Raw genomic sequence first — 26,891 nt, 5'->3', positions numbered from 1 at the left:
AGCCAAACTTTACCTGCAACTTTTAGGTCTGAAATGACTGACTGATTATAGCATATTGAAACTTTCGTAATGATAGTTTTTGTTGTTAATCCTCATCTGAAGATATTTTTCCCCCATTGATTTTTAGAGAGAGTCTGTAAAGATTATAGCTGGTGTCATAATCTTTGGTCTATAACAGAATTTCATTGTTATGTTCTTTGTATAGCATTATTTCTAGACTATCTTTCCAAATTTCAATTATTTGGAAGGACCCCAAGAGCCAAACTGTAATAACATAAAAGAGTACTTCCAAACTGAGAACTGAGAGGCCTCACATGTAAGGAATGTGATAGCAGAGGGAAGCAAGGGCGCAGTACATATCTGGCCAAAGCTTGGGATGTGTGGAAGGGTAAAATTAAATTTAATAAATTGCACAAATGATTGTGATATTGTAAATAATCTCCTCCCTACCCACAAAGGATTTTCTGGCCTTTGGAGAGTTAATATTTTTCTTTTTTTAAGTTGCAGACTCCAGCCTCTTTTGCACAAAGTGTCCAGGAACTAACAATTGCTCTCCAGCGAACTGGAGATCCAGCAAATTTGAACCGACTAAGACCCCATTTGGAGCTATTAGCAAACATTGACCCCAGTCCAGGTAAACCCAGGAATGTTAATGGACTGTCCTATGTGTGCCTCAGTGCTGCTAAGTGAATCTTTTAATTATTTTTTGTTACCATTCTGAGAATGGCTATTGCAAATTTCTTCTGCGGTATTTAAGTTCTGCCCCCATTTTTGTCTGTCTTTCTATATTACTTCAACTAATATTTATTTAGTACTTTTTATTATGCTATTCATTTCACCAGCACAGTAGATTCTCTCTGAAATCCTTTGTTTCTTTTTTTTCTCATTGTCAAGTTGTGCTTTATTTTACCATTCTCATCATTTTTTACTAAAGTTTTTTCATTTTTTTCTAAATCATATGTCATTAGTTGTATGTGTTTGATCCCATGTTTTCCTTCTCTGTATCTCATTCCATCAAGTATCTCTCTTATTTTCACCCCTTTTCCTGTTCTTTCTTGACCTGAAAATCACCTAAACTTCATTTTTTTCTCCTAATACTTCATCTGAGATATTTTAGCTTGTATTCTATTGTCCTTGTGTTTATTTCCACTACTGATATGAAACCCTCTTAACATTCACTAGTAACCTCCCAGTTTCTTATTCCAAAGGCGGCTTCTTAGTCTTTAAATTACTTGATTTGTCTTCAGCATTTGACTACTTCCTTGATACAGAAACTCTTATAATAGCTTATAACTGTAGTCTTACGGTTTTCTTCTGACCTCTCTACATGCCAGTTCTCTCTTATTTTTACCATTCTTCCCTCTCCTGCCCATCAAGGAGTTGGCTGGTTGTATTCTTAGAATTTTGTTTTTCTCTGCACTCTGTTGAAGGTGGTCATTCATTTCCAGCATCAGGTATTATCTCTTTATAGATAACTAGACGCCCAGCGCATGAATTTGTGCACAAGTGGGGTCCCTTGGACTGGCCTGTGGGGACCGGGCCCCAGTTCATGCCCCCAGCCTTGTAGCACCACTGCCCCACGTGACACCCTGTCGTGGCCTGGCACCACCCCCTCAACTACTCTACCATCCTGCCTGCAGGGCAGTCGATTGGGGCCGGGCTCCTGTACCCCACCACCTCTGGTTGCCGTCTGCGGGGTGATCAGCAGGGTGATCAGGGCCCCTGCTTGCACCTGCTTTGGCCTGATGCCACCCAGTCACCTGCTCCACCATCCTGCCATGGTCCCACGCATCAGGGCCAGCAGCACCTCCACTGCCACCCACTGCCAGTGCCACATCGCTGATGCCTGCTATGTTCCATTCCACCCCTTTGTGGTCTGCGCACGTCATAGCAAGTGATCGAACTCCCGGTCGAATGATTTGCATATTAGGTTTTTATTATATAGAATAGGCTCCCAAATATCTCTATCACTATTTTCTCTTCATTACTCCAGACCCTCTTTCTGAGATTCACCATCATCTTATTTCGTCTTCACTCATTACCCTCTCTTCCTCCTATTCCCATTCTCTGAAAATGACCTTATTCTTAAGGTATGTGAGCTTAAAACTTGAGTCTTTTGTGTTACTTCATATCTTTTCCTTTCACTTGTTCTACATACTATTCCAGACAATAGGATCTATCTGTTCTTTCACAATATCCCTTTATCCCATGTCCATTAATATTAATATGCCTTAATGAGACCTCAGTCCTTTTCCAAAGATTGAATGCCATCCATTCCACTTACTGCTACAAAATAAATCACACCTCTCATTTCTGCATCCATAAGCTTTCAGTGATACCCTATCGAATAAGGTTTTAAAATCCTCGACTGTGGCATTCAGAGCTCTCTAATTTTTATCAATCTACCTTTGTAGATTTACTATCAAAACTGCTTAATCAAACCAGATTAGATCCATTCCTAGAACACAGCAATCTGCCACACACACTGATCATTCTGAGCAATCAAAAGAGCACTTTCACAATCAACCCCTCGCCTGTCTACCTGCATCTGTGCCAGTAGAATATATGCTCCTTAAGTAAGCATGGATAAACTGTACTTGCACCTAAGGCCACCCTCTCCCCTCCTATACTGATATCATCTTGTCAATTTCAGACAGACAGACTTGTTTCTTACTAGTTTTTCTTCTCTACTAGAGTATTTTTATCGCATACAAATATATAATTATTCCTCTCATTGTAACACACTTTTGACACCATTTGCCATCTACCCACCACTCCATTTCTCTATTTCTCTCCTTTTTAATAGCACTCTCTTGAGCTTACTGTAGCCAGACATTTATCTCTACCACTTAATTCGGTGTGCTTTTGTCAACGTTACAAGTGTCTTCCTCTTAGCTGACTCCATACATCAGCTCTTGATACTCAATTGTGTTTTAACTATTAGCAGCATTTACCATTGTTGTTTACTTTACTTTTTACAACACTTTTTTCACTTGAATTCAGGCCACTACTCTCCTAGTTTCCTTCTTTCTTTATAAGATCCTCTTTCTCAGCCTCTGTTGCTGGTTTCTCCTCTCCATTTTTCCCCCTAGCCTCTTATTTTTGGAGTGCTTCTCGAGTTTAATCCTTGTATCTCCTCTGTTTTCTATTTATACCCATTCCCTAGATTGTGCTTGAAATATTATTTAAAGTCTACAGTTGTTTTATTTTTACAGATCTTAGCATTTCTGAAATTGGAAGGCATTTGAACAATCAATGATATGTGATAACTTAATTAGCTATCTTCTTTTAAATTATGGGGTCACATAAAATACTGGTTTGTGGTGTTACAATTGATGGTATTTTAGGATCTATGAAACATATCTCCAGCCCACATCTTTTTCCAGAATTCTTTTTTATATCTATCTGCCTGCTCAATATCCAACCTCTCTATTTGACTCTCAGATAGGAATTTTGAACTTAATCAGTTGAAAAGTGAGTTCCAAGCTTCCGCTCCACCCCCATTCCAGTTAGTGGCAATTCCTGTCTTCCATTTCCTCAGTCTAAAGGCCTAGGTGATATCTTCAACTTATCTTTCTTTCATAAGGTACATCTGCTCCATCAGCATATCCTGTAAAATCCATTTAGAATCCACCTACTATCACTTTCACTTCTACCGCCCTTCTCTCTCTTCGTGGACTATAGAATCGCCTCCTGGTGTCTGTCTGGTTTAAGCATAGGCGCCAAAGTGACTGTTACCCCTCTGCTCAAAATTCCTCAGGGCCTTCGTCAGTCAATAAAAGCCAAAATCTTTTCCATGACTGACCAGGTCTCCCAAGATCTGGTCTTCCTTTACCTTTCTCTTTGTTTCTCCTCTTTTCCATCCAACTTACTTCACTCTGGTTTCAGCTCCTTATACATGCCAGGCATAATCTCACAGTGGCTTTGCACTGCCTCTTCCTTCTTCCCAGAATATTTTTCTCCTAGTATATCAACCTTTCTTTCATGTAACCTTGTCAAGGACGCCTTCTCAGGCTACCATGTCTGAAATTTTACACGTACCTGTACCCGTCTCACTCCCCTCCTTTACTTATTTAACTAATTATTATCAAAATACTTTGTATTTTGGTTATTCATCTTACCTATTGTCTGGCTCCTCTCCTTGAATACAGCAGTGATTTTTGTTTGATTGCCACTGCTTCCCCAGCAATGAGAACAATCCTTAGGAATTAGAAATTCAAAAAACAAAAACAAAAAACTTTTTTTGTGTGACTATGCTTTTTACCTTCTCTGTTATCTTCATCCTTTTGTTGTTAAAATTCCCTGTGCCCTTCAAAGCCTAGTTTAGATTTAGACATTCTAAATCTTTCAGAATGTCTCCCAGCACAAGTCATATCTGCATCTGTGTTCTCATTTTATATTTCTTCTAAAGAATACTTCATATTAAGCCCTGTGGTTAATTTTTCCTTTATAAAATCTCAATGCTGGCCCTGGACAAATAACTTACTAAATGAAGAGGATGTATAGTAGAGAGTTGCTTTATATATTAGCTCTTCTGTGGAATTTTAAAAATATTCTGTTTACCAATACTTGATTTATACAAAATTTCAAAATAGTCATTACAAATTAAGTTGCCTGTAGACAATCCACAGTTAAGTTTTGTTTGGTACACACAGTGTTGGCCTGCAAATATTCCAAATTTTTTAGATACCAACACATAAAAACTGGATAATTTTACATTAAAAAAAAATCTCAAATTTCACCTTTCCCTGGGAAACTGGTGTATATGGCAGGGCCAGCCTTGCATTTTCATGTAACAACCATCAGCTAAGGTTTAATAGTGACCGTGACTTTAGATGTGAAACATACTCTCCATTTTGACACAGTTCCTGCCTTTTTCTGTTGTCATTTCCAAAATTAAGCATCTGTTGACAGTTGCCATTTATTGTCTGGCCTACTTAATTCCCTTATGTTACCTTCCTTGTTCCAATAGCTATTTTAGTTTATAGCCCCAGATTTAGAAGAATATAGCTGTTTCTTTACAATGATGTTTAGGAGAACAAGCTATTACTACCTGTAGCTTAAGTTAATTTCACTGAAGAGCTGACACATCTCCTTTATAAATTTAATATTGAGCAAAACATTGGATAATATTGTTTAAAAATTGATTTTTATTTGTTGTGTAGATGCTCCTCCTCCTACTTGGGAACAGCTAGAAAATGGATTGGTTGCTGTGCGTACAGTGGTACATGGGCTGGTTGATTACATCCAGAACCACAGCAAGAAAGGAGCGGATCAACAGCAGGTAAGAGACACAAGCCAGTGAAGTAACATGAGCATTTTAAAGCTCTGACTGTAGAAACGATACAGTAAGCCAGTGTGGTTAGCAGCCAGTTTCCTGGATCAGCCTAGTAATTTTATGTGACAACATTGAATGAAATAATGTACTGGACTCACTGTCCACATTGGATATAGCAGCGTTTGATTCTGCGCTAAAGTTTATTCAATTTAAATTAAATTATTCTCTTTGGTTACTATTACATCTCCGTCAGACAACAGGTATCACTTTTTAGTGCTAATGCTACATCTCTCCAGTGCTGCTCACTTATTTGTAAATGCTTTTTCTATATTAGTATTTTAACATTTTTCATTCATAATATCTGTTATGCCAAATTTTCCTCAAATATTTTAAGATGAAATTTATGGCACTAAAATATAATAGATCATGTGGCTAGAGTTTTTCATTTTATTCCCCAGAATTTTGTTTTGTTCTGAGGTTTTATGTTAGGTTCATTAGATCTTTTATTCTTCAGTAATAAACTTGAGAAATTAAAACTTTGTTTTTAATTCATCTGGCTTAGGTAAATACTGATGATTTACTATTCTTATCTTCTTTGGGAGATAAATGTTAAAACTGTCCCAAGAAGAATAATATGGATATACTTATCATAATCAATTTAAGAACAGATCAGAGCTTTATGTTTTGATTCAGAAATAAAAGAAATCAAAACCTATTTTAACTCCCTATTCCACTAGACATAAATAATGTAATAAAAATAGTAAGAATAACCTTGAAATTCTGGCAGTAGATGATAAAATACATTAAGTATCATTTTGCTTAGTATTGTATTTGATATTAACTCCCAGATCTGTTGTTCTGCCTTATCACTGAGTTGTAAATTATGTTTCCTTTATACCTTTGGATATATGTTAAGTCTTTGATATAGTCTATGTCAAAAATTGGTTATAGAATATTTTTTCAGTTATAGGGCCTATTGTAGATTTTGTGGTATGTTATAAAGAAGCATAATTCTAAGTATACTGTCCTACACATTTTTAAAAGCAAATATTAGAACACAGTTTAAACATTTGAAAGTCCTAAACGCTAATGGTTTAGGACAGTGGTCTGCAAACTGCCGCTCGAGAGCCACATGCGGCTCTTTGGCCCCTTGAGTGTTCTAACGCCACTTCTTCAAAATAGACTCGCCCAGGCTGAAAACCGACTTCTGCGGATGGGCCACGAAGTTGTACATGCGTGCCCAGACGTGGTATTTTGTGGAAGAGCCTCACACTTAAGAGGCCGAAGAGCCGCATGTGGCTCATGAGCCGCGGTTTGTCAACCACTGGTTTAGGACTTTCGTTACAAACCTAGAAAGAAGATCATAGTGCCCCCTTGAGACTTAATCAAGAATTTATGTGATGGTGCATGTTTGAGAACATATCAGAAAATTTGGCTACATTCTTTTTAATTAACTTACTTATTTTGGGACCCTGAGACTTCAGACAAAATGATTTTCTAGCACTTTGGCTCACGGTAGGCTAAGTGTGTGAATCAGTCTGAATTGTATATCTAGATTACCAAGATTCTAAAATGGCAGTGAAAAATTTCCATCTGTTTTTAATGTCTAATGTTTCAATTTTGGTCTTAGCCTCCACAGCATAGCAAATATAAGACATACATGTGTCGAGATATGAAGCAGAGAGGGGGATGCCCTCGTGGGGCCAGCTGTACATTTGCACACTCCCAGGAGGAACTGGAAAAGTAAGTGAGAAAGGCATTAGCCTCAGCCTTCTGATAGATAAGGTTGAATTATTAAGTAGAATAGCTTTCTGTCATCGAGAAATACAAGAGGAGTAGATGCATTCTCTTTATAATAAACAGGAAATGTTTAGAAAGTAATGCAAAATTTTAAAAAGAAAATTGAATCAATTTTTTCAGCTTTCTTTATATCATGCCTAAATATAGGAAACTAGCCGAAACCGGTTTGGCTCAGTGGATAGAGCGTTGGCCTGCGGACTGAAAGGTCCCGGATTCGATTCCGGTCAGGGGCATGTATCTTGGTTGCAGACACATCCCCAGTGGGGGTGTGCAAGAGGCGGCTGATCAATGTTTCTCTCTCATCGATGTTTCTAGCTCTCTATCCCTCTCTCTTCCTCTCTGTAAAAAATCAATAAAATGTATTTGGGGCGGAAAAAATAGGAAACTATTTATGGTTAACCAAATCTAGAAGTGAATCATTATAACTATCAAAAAAATGAAAGTTCTAAGAATTTTCATCAGTTTTAACTGACTTTAACTAAATGAATAGTGCATTACCAATGGAAAAATTGGCCCTTTGCTCTATTAAAGGAATTATTTTATTTCCTGGTTCAATTTCACAGGCTTAATTTAAATTTCAAGAATCAGATAATTCCAATGATGTTAAATTTTTCAGCACATAATAGAAAGAAAAACCTTTTAATTTTTTTATAAAACCAGTAATACTAACTTTGACAAACTCACACAATTAAACTACAAATTTATCCTGTATGTTAATACTTCTTAAGTCTCAAATATTAAAATTAGAATTCAATAATACATTAAAATAGATACCATGGCTAACTACAAAGGTAGCAAAATACTAGTTACTAAGGGAAGAGAAGAAATACCTTGTGGTCATATCCAAAGATTCCAAAAGGCATTTGAATAAAACCTAATGTCCATAATAGATCAAAATCCCCTATCAGGACAATAATAACATATACAAAAGCCAGTATGAGAGTATCATACTTAATTAGTATAATTAATTATAACTAATTAGATGTAGTCTCATTTAAATCACATGTGTCAAACACAAGGCCCGCGGGCCAAATCCAGCCCGCCAGGCCTTGCAATGTGGCCCGCACCGCGCTGTCATCACTGCACTCCGCTGTCAGTTTATGACATTGTCAGTTTATGACTGTTCAGTAAACCATTCGGCCCGCGATTTAGGCTGGATTTTAGGTTTTGGCCCCTTCTCTGATTGAGTTCGACACCCCTAATTTAAATGAATAAAGCAAAATTTTCAGCTAGACTAGTAGCAAGACAGTTAATTAATGTTCTGGAAGTAATAACAAATGTATGTAAGAGTAAAATAGACTTAAAATTATTACATGGAGCAATTCAAGAAAACTACTGAAGCTAAAGAAACGAGTTTAATAAGGTGGTAATTCAGAAAAAAAATTAAATAACTTGCTGTGATATAAACCAGTAAAGTGAAATTAAGGATTCCTTTTGTATTAACAACAACAAAAAGACAAATACCAAGTAATAAGAAATATTCAGTATCTTTATTAATTGAATTAGTAGACTAGGAACATAAAGGAAGAATTGATAAATGATAGAATACTATATTTTTAGGTAAGACTGGGCATTATAAAGGTTTTGTTTTTTAAAAGTAATATGCAAATAGCCAAGAAGATTCTAAAAAAGAACTAAATCAGTAATTATTAGCCAGTATTATGAGCTAAAATGAATATAAATGCTTGTTGAGAGTATAGAAATAGATCAATGAAATATAATAGAAAATCTAGAAGGAGTTCCAGATACATGGGCATATGTGCCAGAGGAGGCATTTTATAACAATAATAAAAAAGATGATGAAATAACTGCTATCCTTTTGGGAAAATAATTATAGCTGGTTCTTATCTTTTTACCAAAATGAATTACAAATGTATCTGAGATTTAAATATTTAAGAAGGAAACCACAGAGTACTTAGAGATTTTTGTTATTGTTACATAATTTCACAGTAGGAAAGGTTTTTGGAAGCATGACAACCTAGCACCCATAAAGAAGATGATTTATAAATTTAGAATTCAATAATACATTAAAATAAATACCATGAAAAGTAAAAACTAAGATATGTCCTAAACACCACAATTGAAAGAAAAAAGATTAGTAGGAAAATGATATACAAGGGCTGATAATCTCTATCCTAGAATGAGCTCCTATAAATCTGTAAGAACAAAGAACCTGTGGAAAGATGGAATATGAATACTCATTGCCAATAAACCTGTTCAACTTCAGTAATTGCTAAAGAATGCAAATAAAAATAAAACTTGGTATTTTTGAACTATCAATTAACAAAGATTGATACTACCCAGTGTTTGATGACATACTGAAAAAAAACTTTATCAGTAGGATTAAAACAGTTTCTAATGTGCTTACATGAGACTTAGCAAGTCTGCTTCTGGTTACTCACACAAGGGTGCAAATACATGTATTAATTATCCATTATTACAATGTTTTACCAGCAAAAAAAGTTAGGAATAACTTAAAATGTACTGACTTAAAGGAATAGTCAGGATTATAAAGTGGAGAAAAAATTACTAAGCAGTCATATATGACCCTATTTCTGTAAGCAGTACATATGAATATTATGTACATATGAATATTAAGGCAGGATATGGAGAGGAAATCTGTATGATTATATACCAAATTGTTATCAGTGGTTACCCCTGATAGGTAGATGGTTTTTTTTCCCCCTAGAAATTTGTCAGATATGGGAAACATTTGAAAAAATACCATTACTCTGTTTGGGGCTTGTGTTTGGAATTTTTTTAAATGCACTAAATAGTTGTGAATAGATTTGCTTTCATTGTTGAGGACCACAGATACTGGAGTTTGATGACTTACCGGTAATTTTTTCCTGTGGTTAAATTTAGAATCTACAAGCCTTTTATACTACAGTGTCTGTTTTAAATTTAGGCATTATTCTGCATGATTTCCATTAACCCAATTTTGAAATAATTTCAGTTCTGCATAGGCACACTTATAATCAGCATCAGATCTGATACAAATTACAATTCTTGATTATTTAAATAATTTAATGGAATAAATTATAAATTTTCCCAGTGCATACTGGTCTTTTGTTTTATTCTTAATTTATAATATATGCTCACTGTCCCAAAGCATTTGAGGAGCATCTAAGATAAAATTTTTCAGAACACTGTCCTTTAAAGTTTTTTTTACCCTCTCCTCCAATAAGTTTTAGAAATAGAAATTTCAATGAAAATAACAGTTATATTAATACAAATATTAATTAGCATAATTTTCTTAAAATTTTTAAAATTAATTTCATAGAAGAAGGGAGAAGGAGAGAGAGAGAGAGAGAGAGAGAGAGAGAGAGAGAGAGAGAGAGACATCAATAATGAGAGAGAATCATTGATTGGCTGCCTCCTGCACACCCTCTCACTGGGAATCCACAATCCAGACATGTGCCCTGACTGGGAATTGAACCACAACCTCCTAGTTCAGTGGTTGGCAAACTGTGGCTCAAGAGCCACATGCAGCTCAAGAGCCATGGTTTGCCCCTCTGTTGATAATGAGTTTGCCGGCCACTGGTAGACTAAATGTTACCAGTGTAGTTGGAAGCTGTGAGGATTAGGCAATTGTGGCATATTATGTGCAAAGAGGTAAAGGGTAGTATATGACAGTGGTCGGCAAACTCATTAACAGCCACAGTTTGCCGACCACTGTCCTAGTTCATAGGTCGACATTCAACCACTGACCCACACTAGCTAGGCTTAATTAGCATGATTTGTAATGTTACAAATATTATGAGGAATTTTATACTTAATCAGTGTGTCTTGCTTGAGATTTCATACAGGCCTATAATTTTCTTTGTATTGTCTTTATCTGCTTTTTGGAATTAGGATAATATTGGCCTCATAAAATGAGCTTGGATATATCCACACATTCTCAAGTTTATAGCTAAAGCCAATGTTTGACGAGAATTTCTAGAAAACTGTGCTTAGAATCTTTTAACTTTTGTATCTGTTTCTTAAATGCATTTGTGTTCTTTGTTTTGCTTTTGTAATTTTGATGTTGGTATGTTGCTTTGCTCTTTACATAGATTTCGTAAAATGAACAAACGCTTGGGTCCCAGAAAACCCCTGAGTGCCTCTATGGGTCAGCTTAATGAGGTGGGCCTGCCTTCAGCAGCTATCCTTCCTGACGAAGGTGCAGTGGATCTGCCCAGCAGAAAACCCCCTGCTCTGCCCAATGGGATTGTGTCAGCAGGGAACACAGTAACGCAGCTGATTCCCCGAGGAACAGACCCCAGCTACGATTCTACTCTGAAACCAGGAAAAATGGATCATCTGAGCAGCAGCGCCCCCGGATCCCCTCCTGACCTGTACGTCATTTTCCTAACTTACATTTTAAATTTTCTTCTTTATAAATACGAAGTAGAGAAAAGAAGAATAATCAGGTTTTTAAAACTAAATTTTTGGCCATCTTGTTCTTTTTTATTTCTATTTCTTATGTTAATTGATTTTTAAGAAAGCATAGGTGAAATAAGATAAAATTTTATACATTTTGTAAAAGGTATGACTATCAGAAGAAAATAGTTTCCCCATTTTGTGGCATTTCTTTTTCACATTTAATAATTTATGTACATTTCAAGACCTTAAGCTTGACTTACAGAATTTTATTCCCATAGGCTAGAAACTGTCCCCAAGAATATTCCACATCCTGTACCTCCAAGGGGGCCATCAGACCTGCCTCCTATGCCTGTCACTAAACCAATGCAGATAGTGCCGCGGGGTTCGCAGTTATATCCCGCCCAGCAGGCAGACGTGTATTACCAGGATCCTCGAGGAGCCGCTCCGCCATTTGAACCAGCACCTTATCAGCAGGGTAATGATCTTTCCTTTATTGCGCTCACTTTTCTTAGGAGTTGTGGGAACAATTCCAGGTAAGAATGATCGTATTTGCAGTAGCCTCCTTAAGATAAGTGTATTTTTTAATACTTTGGGGGGAAAACAGATTTTATGATCAGCTAAACAGTATAAAATACATGAAGTAACAAGCCTATAAAAGAAAATTACCTTAACTACTAAAAGCAGTTAGTTGTATGTTAAATATGTTCATACACGGGTTGGAAAAAGTAGGTTTACAGTTCTACAAATAAATATATGATTAATAAATAATAATATAAGAATAAAGTGTGTTATGTACTCATAACTGTATACCTATTTTTGCCCAACCCTATATTTATGGAAATAACTAGTCACCAAGTTAACAATGGAAATTTGCTAAGGCAGTATATGTTATCCTGACCAAAATTTTCTTCAAACATGAAAAAAGAATTTATTATTACAATGCATATAAGTTAAATACACACAGTATATTTTTCTTCCTTTCAGTTATTGACTATTTTTCTGGGTCCTGTAGTATATATGAAAAAGGCAACATACATGCCCTACCCGGTTTGACTCAGTGGATGGAGCTTTGGCCTGTGGACTGAAGGGTCCCAGTTTCGATTTTGGTCAAGGGTACATGTCTGGGTTGCAGGCTCAGTCCCTGGAAAGGGGCATGCAGGAGGCAGCTGATCAATGACTCATCATTGTTTCTTTCTCTCTCTCCCTCTTTCTTCCTCTCTGAAAGCAATAAAAATATATTTTAAAATTTTTTTAAAGAAAAAGGCAGCATACATATATAGGGTTTGTAGTATAGAATCAATATTAGTTAAGAATAGAAAACTGTGGCTCAGCTAGCATGGCTTAGTGGTTGAACACCAACTGTGAACCAGGAGGTCTCGATTCGATTCCTGGTCAGGGCTATATGCCCAGGTTGCCGGCTCGATCCCCAGAGTGGGGCGTGCAGGAGGCAGCTGATCAATGATTTTTTCTCTTCATTGATGTTTCTATCTCTTTCTCCCTCTTTCTTCCTTTCTTAAATCAATAAAAATATAAAAAATTAAAAAATAGAAAACTGTGCCTGGGTGGTGTAATCCAGTGGTTGAGCATCAGGTTGAACCAGGAAGTCACCAGTTCAATTTTGGGTTTCAGACTTGATCCCATGAATGTTTATGTTTCCTAGTAAATATAATAGTTATGTTTGCACTGTACTATAGTCAATAGTGCTGTTATTTTTAAATGGGGATAGATTAAAGGTGTTTTCCATTGCCTTTTCCCAAGGCTCTCTCAATTGTGAATCAGAATTGTCTTCTCTGCTTTCTAAAGGATAGTTTTAAATTGGTACAGCATTATTAATATATATGAAAATATGATAAAAATTGGTTTGTATTTTTCTTTTGACCATCCATTGTCGGAAAAACCAAACTACTTTTGTTGAAGTGACCTTAAATACCGTTTACCAGTTAGGGTTCAATAGTTAGCAGAAAGAGGTTCAATGCATGAAGTTAGGTGTTTATAAAATAAATGGAAAGTGCTGGAAAAGCAGCTTTAAGATAGGCCTGCAGGAATAAGTCCCAGAACTAGCTGCTGAAAGAACCTGTTTTAGTGAAGAAGCAGTAAAAATTGGGACCTTATATCCTTAACTGCTAGCTCCAGAATCACATCACTTGAGGCAAAAGTCTGGAAACTGGGAAGCTGCTAGGTTTGCAGATCTCCTTCCAGCTAACACAGTGGCACATTCAGAACTCATGCAAATGAATGATTTGTGTACCCTGAGCTTCAGGGAAAGGTAGTTTTTTGCTTTCCAATGTTTGCATGGTGTTAAAGCACATCTGAAAGAAGGTCAAACAATTAAGAGAGCCAACCTATAATTGTAGATTCTAAATAGGTATTTTTTTTCCCAGGTCAATTTAATTGTCACTTTTAAGGACATTTTTTAAATGTTATTTTTCATAAAGTTAACCTGAGTACATAGCAGAGGGGAAATATCTAAAGAAATGATTTGATTGTTAATTATTTAGTGTTGAAATATTTTAATGGACAGTCTTGTATAGAAAATTAAATCAACTCATTGTTGCTCTGGTTGCTCTTCTGTAACATACAGGTGTGTACTACACTGCACCACAGTGTGTGTCCCGCTTTGTCCGACCTCCACCAACTGCTCCTGAGCCTGGTCCTCCCTACTTGGATCATTACCCACCCTACCTCCAAGATCGTGTTGTAAACTCTCAATATGGCACGCAGCCACAACAGTACCCACCTATGTACCCGCCACACTACGATGGCCGTCGAATATACCCTGCTCAATCTTATCCAAGAGAGGAGATTTTCCGGGATAGTCCTATACCCATTGAGATTCCACCTGCAGCGGTACCATCCTATGTACCAGAATCCAGAGAAAGATACCAACAGGTGGAGGGTTACTACCCAGTGGCTCCTCATCCAACTCAGATCAGACCTTCGTACATCAGAGTATGCTGTATTTTTTTCTTGTTACATAGATTTAATTTACTTATTGCTTAGAGTGACTGTTTAAAAAAAAATAAAGCATGCCCTTATTTTTCATCTTGTCATAATTTGGGTAGTTTTTTGTTTTAAATTAAACTATTAAAGGGGAAAAAAATCCCACCCCACTCTCACTAATAACCCTTCATAGTTTCTGAACTTTAGATGGTTTTATTAACAATTCTAGATCTGTTTGGGAATTATGGCTTCTGACCAAAAAAAGAAACCTAAATTTAGCTCTTTGGGAAATCCTGAGAATTTGGGGGCTGGAGGGGGTTTTGTTTTGCTTTGTTTTAAATGTTGGTATTTCCAAATGTTAAATAAGCTACTGCTTATTTAACATACATGCTAAATAAATAAATGTGTTCTGAAGTTCTTTTCAATTTTTACTAATGTTTGCATTTTCAGGAGCCTCCTTATAGCCGGCTTCCTCCTCCTCCCCAGCCCCACCCTAGTCTAGATGAGCTACATCGAAGACGAAAGGAAATAATGGCCCAACTAGAGGAAAGGAAGGTTATCTCTCCACCTCCTTTTGCACCTTCACCAACATTGCCGCCTACCTTCCATCAAGAGGAAGTAAGCACATCATTTTTAGTCTTGGTTATCCGTTTTTTCTTTATCAGTCATTTAACATGTCCTTCCTTAGTAGTCTTTGCTTACTATTCTCAATGTTATGGAAACATTTTCCCATGTTTTCTTCTAAAAGATTTACCTTTTTATTTCCCATTTAGATCTATAGTCTGTCTAGAATTGATTTTTGTATCCTACTGTTTAAAGAGTCAAGATCCATTTTTCTCCCCAGAGGATATCTCACTGACACAGCATCATTTAATAAAAAGATCATCCTTTCCCAGGGCTCTGTAGTCACCTTTATCATGGTTGGAAGACTAGATATGTTTCTGGACACATATTCTGTTTAATTGATATATTTCTGTATACTTAGATCAACTCCACATTGTCTCAGTGTAGTTTTGTAATACATCTTATTAATTGGTGATGTTTGTTTTTCAGTTTTATTGTTCTTCAAGGTTACCTTTGCTGTTCTTGGTCCTTAGACTTTCCAGGCACCTTTTGGAATCAGCATATTGTTGTCCACAAAAATATATGCTGCAATTTTTATTAGGGTTACATTGACTCTTTGGATCTGCACTGTCCAATATGTAACCACTAGTCCCATGTGACTACTGAGTGCAAAAAATGTGGCTAGTCCAAATTCACATGTGCTGTAAGCATGAAATGTACACTGGATCTGAACATTTAGTACCCCCAAGAGCAAGATACTCATTAATATATTTCTATTAATTACATGTTAAAATGATAATACTTTGGATATGCTAGTGTTAGTTTTACAAATACATTATTAAAATTAATTTTAAGTTTCTTTTTATTTTTTAAATGTGGCTGTTAGGAATTTTTAAATTATTATACATGTGTGAGTCCCATATTTTCATTAGACAGTGTTGCTTTAGATCCATTTGGAGAGAAGTGAATCTTTTCACTTTTGAGTCTTCCAAGAGCATGGTCTTGCCTCCACTTACTTGAATCTTCTTTAATTTCTCTCATTATTATAATTTTCTGTCTTTTAAAAAATATATTTTATTGATTTTTTTACAGAGAGGAAGGGAGAAGGATAGAAACATCCATCAGCTGCCTCCTGCACACCTCCTACTGGGATGTGTCCACAACCAAGGTACATGCCCTTGACCGGAATCAAACCTGAGACCTTTCAGTCCTTAGGCCGACGCTCTATCCACTGGACCAAACGGATTAGGGCTAATTTTCAGTCTTGCACATCTTTCATTAAACTTACTTCTAGATAATTGATTTTTAAGCTATTTTAAATGGAATCCTTTTTGAAATTTTATTTTCTCTTTATTATTAATGTAGAGAAAAAAATATTTTTGTGTATTGACCCTCATATTCAGCAGCCTTGCTAAACTTCCTTATTAATTTTCATATTTGTTAGTTGTTTTTTTAAGGATTTTCTTGCATACAGTCATATCCTCAATGAATAATGACCATTTTTCTTTTCAATCCTTATGTCTCATTTTTTTCTTATCTTGTAATAGCTAGTCCTCCAGAATGGTTTTGAATAAAAGGAATGATAGCACGTATTCTTGACTTATTTGCAATATTTTAGTGAATGGAGCGTTTAATAATTCATCATTATATTTACTTTTTTTGTAGATAATTTTTATTAAATTAATAAAATTCCCCTCTCTTTAGTTTATACTATTAGTATAAATGAGATGTGCCAAATATTTATTTAAATAACTCCCCTAGCTGGTTTGGCTCAATGGATAGAGTGCCAGTCTGCAGACTGAAGGGTCCTGGGTTTGATTCTGATCAAGGGTACATGCCTATTTGCGGTCTCAATCCCCAGTAGGGGTCATGTAGGAGCAGCTGATCATTGGTTCTCTCTCATCAGTAATGTTCTCTTTCCTTCTCCCTTCCTCTCTGAAATCAATAAAGATATATTTAATAAATAAATAAAGAGGAAAGTAGCAAGATGGTAAAGATGATTCAAAGAATAGGAGAGACAGACTAGTATTAATAGTGAATATTAGGGGGGGGAAAAGAATGCTGAAATAAGGTTGCTAGAATAAACTGATTAAAGTACTACAGGGCAGTAAACCACACTTTTGGGGGTTATCTTCTTTATATTTTTACAGGACACTCTTAATAGTCACCATGAATGAATATTATTGTCTTTTTAATGTCTAGGGTCTATAGTGGTGTTCATTTTTCCACTTCTAACATCAGTTAATTTTTTTCAGTCATGCTAGGGACTTACAATTTCGTCTTTTCAAAAAACCAGCCTTTGCTTTATTGATACATATGTATTCTGGTTTGTTGATTGTACATACTGCCTGAGCTTATTAAGTATGTATATATTGTGCATTTTTTTTGTTTTGTTTTATGTAAAACAGATCTTCTCAGTGGTGGTGTAGTTGATGCTATGTAAGGAAAATTTCTCACATCCTTTATGTGTAGAATTATTATTCTAAGCAACACTGCTGTCTGGCAGATAATGAATAACAGGAAGTGAAAAGTGAAGTGCATCAGATTACTTATAAAAAACAGTAACCTTTTGGGTCTGTGAAGGTCATAACATCTATTAATGTAATTTTACTTGTAAAGTATAAACATTCCATAATGGAAAACTGTGTTGAGACATCCTAGAATCTTGTTATGCCCTACTGTTTTTTAAGAATTATGGAAAGCAATATGACACTGTGAAAAGTGAGCTAATTTTGGAATCAAACATCTTTGAGGTTTAGCTGTGTCACCCAGTGTGCGATCTTTTGTAAGTTCCCTAGCCTCCCTGAACCCTGAAGCTCAGGCTTCTCTTTGTAAATCAAGCATAGTGAAGCCTATTCATAGTGATACGGTGAAGATTAAATGAGACCTAATCATTTGGCTCATAGCAGGCATTCAGTGAATAATAACTAGTTACTGACATGCAAAGCTATATACAGTTGACCCTTTAACAACATGGGGGTTAGGAGTGTCAACCCCGTGAAGTCAAAAATCTGAGGATAACTTTTGATTCCCTTAAAACTTTACTACTGTGTAGTTGTCCCTCAGTGGGACATATGCTCAAGGCCCTTGTAAAAAATGGCATAGAACTATGCATACATTTGACCCTCTGCATCTATGGATACAATACCTGGGGATAAAGGGCCAACCGTATGTTTATTGAAAAACAACTGTGTAAAGTGAACCTATGCAGTTTAAAACTGTGTTGTTCGTGGGTCAACTGTATTTAAATTTCAGTAACAAATACGTAACAAAAATTTCTCCAAAATTCCCATTTTTTATATCATTGTCAGTTTATTAGATATTTCAACTTTTCTAAGGGTGAACTAATAAGTATCATTTAGTAATATATCTTAAGGTTTTGTGTGTGTTTTGTATATTTTTGTTTTTTTGTTTTCATTTAACCAATTACCCTGTGTCAGTATATATGACCTTTTCTCATTCCTTTTAACAAATGCATAATATATTATGGTCAGAGGGGAAAAAACCCTTGTTAGTAGGGCGTGTCTCTAAAAAGCTAGCTGTTCTACACAAAGTTTGTAAGTGGAAGAGAAATCATAAAGAGACAGAATTTTAAAACTAAACGTAGCACAGTGGCTCAGTGGTTGAGGGTTGACCTATAAGCCTGGAGATCATGGTTCGATTCCCAATCAGGGCATATGTCCCAGTTGTGGACTCGATCGCCAGTGTTTGGTGCATGCAGGAGGCAGCCAACCAATGATTCTCTCTTATCATTGATGTTTCTATATCTCCCTCTCCCTTCGTCTCTGAAATTAATTAAAAAAATATATTTTTAAAAGTAGAGGTAGGATGGGGGTGGGGGGGGGGGGTAGGTATTAACCATAAAAGTAGGAGTTGTGGTTGAAACTGAGTGATATTTGGAAACAGCAGACCCTGTGCCCCACGGAAGACCAATCAATAGTGATAATTCAGAAAAAAGATTGTTTTAGATGGAGGTAGGCATAGAGCCAGTTATGTGTACCAGTGGCCCCTAGGGATCAATATATGTATCTGAAGTGAAAGCAGTATTGAAGTTGTAGGTCTAGCACTGCCCTAAACTGATGGAGCAGCCTTGGTTAGATCATGTGGACTTGAACAAATGAGAGAGATAGTGTGCATCAAAGTACTTTGTGCAAAACATTACACAAGTATGAATGTTGTGAATTTAGTAAAAATATGTTAGAACAAAAATAGCTATTCTGTCATATAATTTCAGAATTCATCTTTATGCATCTTATTCTTTCACTCCATTGATTCAACCTCAGGACCAGAAAATTTTCAAGATATGAATTATTACTGTTAAAGAGATTTCAGTAAAAAAAAGTTACTACCATATAGAACATTCAAAATAGTTTTAATACTCTTGTTTACCTGGTATGTTATTGAGGGGACGGTTAAGCAAAACTTGAGGGCTTGGTACATATTTGCTTATGTTTTGACATGATCTAATGAGGAAGAGGATGATCAAACCTCAAAACTCCAGCTTGTTCCTTAAAAAACACTGAGATACTTCCTTTCTGACCTTCTGCTAACAAAATATAAAAGCTAAACATCATTCTTCACTTGTTTTATATTCTATAAAAACTGTTGTAACAAATTAAATAAACAGTTTTTATAGAATATCCTATATTGGCACTTATATTTTTAAACAGTGTTTTTCTAACTACTGAATTTTGAAATTAACTGATTGGGGCATGATGTTCTAAGAAATTCCTGCTTTTTCTGTGTTGTTATTCATAGACCCATTTCCTATTATTTTCTTTTCTTTTTCCCCTTTTCTTTAGTTATTGGATGAAGACTTGAAGGTAGCTGGGAAATATAAGGGAAATGATTATAGCCAGTACTCTCCCTGGTCATGTGACACCATCGGCTCCTACATTGGAACCAAAGATGCAAAACCCAAAGATGCTGTGGCAGCAGGGAGTGTGGAAATGATGGTATGTGTAATAACTAAATCATAATTAATATAAGCCAAGATAACTAAGTAAATTATCTCCCCATATAGTACAGATACATAATTGAGCTTTGCTTAAGAGTTTCAGGCCATATTCTGTACTATGCAATTGAATTATTTAAAGTATACTTTTTGTTTTTTTGGGGGGGTAAATAAAAATATTAATACTTACCTAGACAAAGAAGAGCATCTATTATATTTCTGTACAGCTAGCAGTTAACACAACAACTGTTTAGAACCAAAATTAAATTATTTTGCATAATTAAAATCCTGGATTTCTTGTCCAGGAAATTATAACTCCTTTACAACTTTGAAGTTTAAACAACAAAGTGGAATCTAGCCAAAACCAGTTTGGCTCAGTGGATAGAGTGTCGGTCTGTGGACTGAAAGGTCCCAGGTTCAATTCCGGTCAAGGGCATGTACCTTGGTTGCGGGCACATCCCCAATAGGGGGTGTGCAGGAGGCAGCTGATCGATGATTCTCTCTCATCGATGTTTCTAACTTTCTATCTCTCTCCCTTCCTCTCTGTAAAAAATCAATAAAATATATATATTAAAAAAAAAAGTGGAATCTAGTGAACAATAGTTTTTCAGTCAGATTTGGAGCTACTTAACCTCAAGTGAGCTATGGTATACTGAAATGTTACACTTATGCTATTTTTTTTTTTAACAAACAAACAAAAATAATGTAACACCACTGTACCCACGCTTAAAATGTAACAGTATTTTATCTTAATTACTTCTTTATTAAAAAATAAGTACCCGAGACCGGTGTGGCTCAGTGGATAGAGCATCGACCTGGGGACTGAAAGGTCCCGGGTTCGGTTCCGATCAAGGGCATGTACGTTGGTTGCAGGCACATGCCTGGTGGGGAGTGTGCAAGAGGCAGCTGATCGATGATTCTCTCATCGATGTTTCTAATTCTCTGTCCCTCTCTCTTCCTCTCTGTAAAAAAAAAAAAATCAATAAAATATATTTTAAAAATAAATAAATATCACAAAAGTAGTTAAATCCTCCTGTATATATTTGCCTAATCTCATGTTTCCCCTCCCTCCTTCCCTGTAGTTCAAGTTTATTCATTTTAACTGCTTTTATCCTATACCATTAGATAAATGAAATCTGACAGTAAATATATATATATGTTATTTCTTTTTCTGCTAGCTGTTTAGTCTATTTTTTTAATTTAGGTTATTTTTTTATCTTTTACTATTATGTGCACAGCTACAATGAACATTTCTATGTATGTCTCCTTGTGCACATGCATGAAAATTAAGCTTAGAGTGGTATTGCTGGGTTAAAAGGTTTGCCTTGACTATTCTTTAACATTTGCCCTTATTAACTGTAACAGAGGTTTCCTAGATTAATATATTGGCTTTTGTAGACAAGTATCTGTCCAGCTGGTTAAAAGAAGACCAATTCTCTTAATAGAAAAGGATGACTTAGATGCTAATACTGCTATAAATGAGTAAAATGATATTTACAGCATAAATATAATAAGATGCCAGAAGGAGGCAGGAAGGGAGGGAAGGAGACAGAAAGATAGACAGACAGACAGAAAGGGATATAGAGGAAGAAGAAGCGAAAAATGAACCTTATGATGTGATTGGGGACACTTTTTTAGGCCATAGAAAACTCTCTAAGAACTGGAATGAGACGAGGAAGAGGTAACAGGGACCCTTGCTTTGTATCTGGCTTTCAGAAAGTTGTTATAGTAAAGTAGTAACAAATATTAGCAAAATAAAACTCATTTTCTTAAATCAGATGTGCCAACCTTACCTTGATGTAATTGAAAATCTCTTAAATGGTGAAAGAAGTCTAGCTCAGTGTTTCTCAGACATGAATGTCCCCATAAATTACCTAGAGTTGTTAAAATGCAGGTTCAAGTTGAGAAAGACTGGGGTGGGACCTGAGAGTCTGTATTTCTAATATTTTCCAATCGCTGCTGCTCCCATACTATGTACTCTGAGTAGCAATGGCCTAGTAATTAGATTTCCATTTCTATTTATTTCGGTACTTATTTCTTTCTGACTAGAATCCCTTTGAAAATCCTATGTTGACACATTTTTAAACAGTGTTTTTCTAACTACTGAGTTTTGAAATTAACTGATTGGGTCATGATGAGTTTTTAAAGAAATGAATTAGAATAACAATATAAAAACAAGATTACACTTCATATAGTAAGGGTAAATATTTGTCATGAAATTATATTTGAATGTATATATGGGTTGACTCATGATATCTACATATATAAAAGCCTAAGTGACCATTCTACTGTGCGACTGATAGGCAGTGATGTGCAATGACCACCAGGGGGCAAACGCTTAGCGCAGAAGCTGCTGAGCTACAGTGACTTGGCAGCTGTGGTTCTTAAGTGACGCATCTGGAACCAGAAAGGAGGGAGCGATTCTGGGGTGTGTCACCCGAGAACCGCCCTCTTGCAATTTGGGACCCCTCGAGGGATGTCAAAGAACCAGTTTTGGTCCGATACCTCGCAGGCCAGGCCAAGGGACCCCTCCAGTGCACGAATTCGGCCTCTAGTAAAATATATTGTGGAATAGTCAAAGGTTTAAAAAGTGATGTTTTCATGTTTATATGACAACCAACTAAAGGCAACTATTTATTTTAATCTTACCAGTAAGGATATTATACTCTTTTTTAACCTAATTACAGTGCTAGTGGAAATTATGTTAAAGACCTAAGTGTGGGGTGGATTTCTCATTTTACTTATCAGAATGTGGAGAGTAAAGGAATGAGAGACCAGCGGTTGGATCATCAGAGAAGAGCAACAGAAACCAGTGATGATGACCTCATCCCATTTGGAGACCGACCAACAGTATCTCGGTTTGGTGCCATCTCTCGAACTTCCAAAACAATATATCAGGGTGCTGGCCCAATGCAGGCTATGGCACCTCAGGGAGCTCCCACAAAATCTGTTAACATTTCAGGTAAGAACCTCCGGGGTAATCTCATCTAGAGGGTTCACAGACATAATCCCCCACTCTCTTTTCCCCCCCCATTCCCACCCCCTACCCCCCACCCCGCTCAAAAGCCTCCCTACTACTCTCTTACTGTCAGTGCTTCCCATAATCTTAAAAGTCTTTAAACTTTTCCTCAGAATTATCCCTGTAGGAAGGTAATTATAAGACAGGAAATTTTAGGGGTATAAACTAAAATTAAATGTCTTATATGAAGATTGCCTAGTTTTTTAACAGCTTCATTACTCTTTATTAAAAAATAATGCATTCTCATTTTTTAAAAATTGAAACAAAAGAAATTATAAAGACTGATGTTTCAATCGGGGAAAACAGGCATCAGTGCCCTGTTACTGTCCTGGGAGACATCTTTCCAGATAGCTGTGTACATACCATGCCTGTGCCTTTTAGGCCATGACTGTCCTGGGAGAATCAAACCTGTGGATTGTGCTGCTCTACAGCAGTGTTTCCCAAAGTGTGGTACGCGTTCCCCCAGGGGTCCGGGAAGAGTTTGGTGGGGGTACGCATTGCACCGGAGTTTGGTGGGGATATACATTGCACTGTGCTTAGCTGTGCCTAATTCTACGTTCTCATGAGTATGAGGGGTACTCAGCGTTAGGAAAATTATAGAAGGGGTACACATATGTCAAAAGTTTGGGAAACACTGCTCTACAGTGAATTACTCCTCTCTTACAGATTACAGTCCATATGGAACCCATGGTGGCTGGGGAGGCTCTGCCTACTCGCCTCATCAAAACATACCTTCTCAGGGACACTTCAGTGAGAGGTATGAGTCATTCTTTTCACTTTTACAAACCTTTAAAATTATTCAACTTCTCTTATTTGTTTTTTGAGTCTGTATTTTAAAAAAATAAACATTGTAATTTGTTCCATTCTTTCTTTCCCACCAAAGGGAGAGAATATCCATGTCAGAAGTGGCCAGTCATGGCAAACCGCTTCCATCTGCTGACAGGGAACAGCTACGACTAGAATTGCAGCAGCTCAACCATCAAATTAGCCAACAGACTCAGCTACGTGGACTAGAGGTACCAGCCTATAGATATTTTTTTACTCCAATTTTTGAAGAGTGCTCCAAGATTTTAGAAAGAGGATCTTTTGAAGTACTATTGATATTTCAATAGTTACTAATACATAGGTGTCCTTTCTTCAAAGAATTGAAAGCTTAGAGTTTAGTTCTGGTACAAAAATTATCATTTTAGTACCTGAGGATAAGACAGGTTATCTAAATTTTCACAATAGATATTCATCAGCATGTGCTTTTACTTAAAATTGGTTTTTAATTTCTTATATTTCTTTAACTTTTAAAAATTTGTCTTATATTCTTTAAGTCCCAGCATTTATTTGTACATATTTAAAAAATAGAAGCTTAGATCTTTGACTTTTAAAAATAGTCTCTGAAAAAATAAATAAAAATAGCCTCTATAGAATAATAGCACCTTCATCGATACAGTTCTTTTAGTTTATAAGTTATTATCACATTTTATTTGATTCATACAATGTCCCTGACAGGTATGTTAGGCAGATGTTATTATTACCCTTTTTTGGTTGAAGATTTTTAGTGGGTTTTTTTTGTTTGTTTTTTAAATATATTTTATTGATTTTTTTTACAGAGAGGAAGAGAGAGAGAGTTAGAAACATCGATGGGAGAGAATCATCGATCAGCTGCCTCTTGCATTCCCCCTAATGGGAATGTGCCCGCAACCAAGGTACATGCCCTTGACGGGAATCGAACCTGGGACCTTTCAATCCGCAGGCCGACGCTCTATCCACTGAGCCAAACCGGTTTCAGCAAGATTTTTAGTTTTACAGAGATTGAAACATGAGCCCAGATCTTCAGACTCCAAATTCAGTATTGCTGCTGATTTATGGTTTTATCTTAGTTGAAATTTCTAGTCCTATTTTCTGTCCCAAAAGAATGTCATCATCATTTGGAAATTTGTCATATATTTCACTCAACTGTGATTAAAGGTCCTTCCTTGCCATTAATGAGATTTCATTGAAATTACAGGATTTACTTCAGAGAAATTTCAATAAAAGGGGAAGAATGTACATTTAATGTTGATTTCTTTAAGAGCTACTTGTACCTAAGATCAAATTACTGTTCACTAAGTTTAAATCCTCTATACTTTTATTTTCAAATGGTACTCAAATAAAGAGAGAGTATTTCACAGTTGCACCATTTTTATTGCAACTACCTGAGTGATAAGCTGCTTATGGCTGTGGTCTGAAATTGGACATAGCTATTCTGTGCATGGTGTGAAATGTGTTGAATTGTCTATGTGCTTGGCTTCATGCATTAGGCTGTTAGTAACAGGCTGGTGTTGCAGAGGGAGGTGAACACCCTGGCAGCCCAGTCACAGCCACCGCCACCACCTCCAAAATGGCCTGGAATGATCTCAAGTGAGCAGTTGAGCTTGGAACTGCACCAGGTGGAAAGGGAAATCGGGAAGAGAACCCGGGAATTGAGTTTGGTGAGTGTTGCGGTGGGAAATGGAGGGAAGGTGAAAGAAAAACATCCATCATGGAACTCATAGCTCTAGAGTTGTAGAATCACCCAGAAGTGTAGAATCATCACCCCAAGGCACTCCAAGGAGTGATAAGTGCTTAGAATAAGTCTCATGAAGATGGCTTTCATCCTATTTTATTATTCCCTTTTGATTTGACTGTGTTCTTTGTGTTGGAATTCTGCATTACAAAAAAAAAAAAAAAAGTTTAGGGAAAACAAGGTAGGTAGTTGGAAGTATTACATTTCTGTTAAATATACTGATTAGGGAAGCAATGGGAGTGGGGTGTTTATGATTTTGCTGATATTGTCATGTTATATAAAGATGTACTACATGTTACCAAATAGCATTCTAGTTTTCATAGCCCTTGTTATTGGTGATCTGGCTTTTCTTATTCATGCAATCTACACACTCTTTCCTGTGACATTATATCCATGGATATGCCTAGGGTTTGCTTCATACTGCACTAACATTTCGCTAAATTTTGAATCTTAGGCGATTGAACCAATCCCCCAGGTTGCATGTAACTGACTTTGTTGTTGTGTAGCTTTCTTGTTTTTTTAAACAAATGGGTAGTGTTTTCTGTTTTCATTAAGTAGATTATAGATAGATATTATATTTGGCTTGCTTTTTCTAAGTCCTCATTTATGTGAGCTATTTCCATGTTATCTTGAGGCATTCTCCCCCTTATTGTTCAGCTTGGGAAGTGAACGAGTGGATTGTACTCTATTGTGTATGTCTCTCTTTTAGTCTGCCTGTTTCTTTAGTCATTTTATAAAACAATATGATTTCTGGGTCATCAGTTTGTATTATCTGTGTTTGATCTCCTTTCCATTATCACCATTAAATAGAAGCTAATTGAATTTATTTCCTTCTCTTTCAAAGGAGAACCAGTGTTCTATGGACATAAAAAGCAAATTGAATACAAGTAAGCAAGCAGAAAATGGACAACCAGAACCACAAACTAAGGTTCCAACTGAGGACCTTACATTGACATTCAGGTAAAGAAAGAGTCATTTCCATAGTCATATATTACACAGTCATGACAGAAATACCCTTAGAAATATGATTTGATTTTTTTATTAAGGTATTATATGTGTACATATTTTACCAATCCCCCCCACTCCCATAATGATTTGATTTTTAAAGTGTCATTATTCTGTATACATTGAGAAAGAATATTTTCACATAAATTTAGGTGTTTAAAATTTTATTTTAGAACAGATCCAAAATTGAATTATCTGTTAAGACTTAATGGAAATTTTCTGGTTACATTTCCTTCTTTCTCTTGCTTTTTAATTTACTTGAAACCAATGTTTACATTTTGATGTATACCTATCTAGTCTTTTTTAAGAAGCGTGGGCAGTTAGCCTCTTTCAAAACCCACCCACTATTTTATCTCCCTGGTTTTTAATTTGTTCTATTCCATGTCATCTAATAATTCTTCCACAGGTTTGGAAGGATACCTATTAGATA

The 26,891-nt window shown here is 36.1% G+C and overlaps 1 protein-coding gene across 4 annotated transcripts in view; it reads left to right on the top strand.

Moving 5' to 3' along the window:
* RC3H1 (ring finger and CCCH-type domains 1) overlaps positions 1–26,891 on the top strand; it is a 62,644-nt gene that overhangs the window by 27,276 nt on the left and 8,477 nt on the right. The window contains exons 7-19 of one of the 4 annotated variants that reach the window (XM_084866016.1): positions 508–634; positions 5,166–5,284; positions 6,909–7,021; positions 11,134–11,415; positions 11,722–11,918; positions 14,025–14,392; positions 14,834–15,001; positions 19,750–19,902; positions 22,650–22,863; positions 23,587–23,677; positions 23,804–23,936; positions 25,239–25,382; positions 26,301–26,416. In XM_084866016.1, the coding sequence (XP_084722142.1) occupies positions 508–634; positions 5,166–5,284; positions 6,909–7,021; positions 11,134–11,415; positions 11,722–11,918; positions 14,025–14,392; positions 14,834–15,001; positions 19,750–19,902; positions 22,650–22,863; positions 23,587–23,677; positions 23,804–23,936; positions 25,239–25,382; positions 26,301–26,416 (2,225 nt within the window). Of the gene's footprint in view, positions 1–501; positions 635–5,165; positions 5,285–6,908; positions 7,022–11,133; positions 11,416–11,721; positions 11,919–14,024; positions 14,393–14,833; positions 15,002–19,749; positions 19,903–22,649; positions 22,864–23,586; positions 23,678–23,803; positions 23,937–25,211; positions 25,383–26,300; positions 26,417–26,891 lie in introns of all 4 variants that reach the window. The other 3 variants (XM_084866014.1, XM_084866015.1, XM_084866013.1) reach the window with 3 other exon arrangements.

This window comes from Pipistrellus hanaki, assembly GCF_964339955.1.
Source record: "Pipistrellus hanaki genome assembly, chromosome: 18".
Classification (NCBI taxonomy): domain Eukaryota; kingdom Metazoa; phylum Chordata; class Mammalia; order Chiroptera; family Vespertilionidae; genus Pipistrellus; species Pipistrellus hanaki.
Note: the sequence above shows the minus strand (reverse complement) of the source record. Positions and strands in the feature narration are given on the sequence as shown.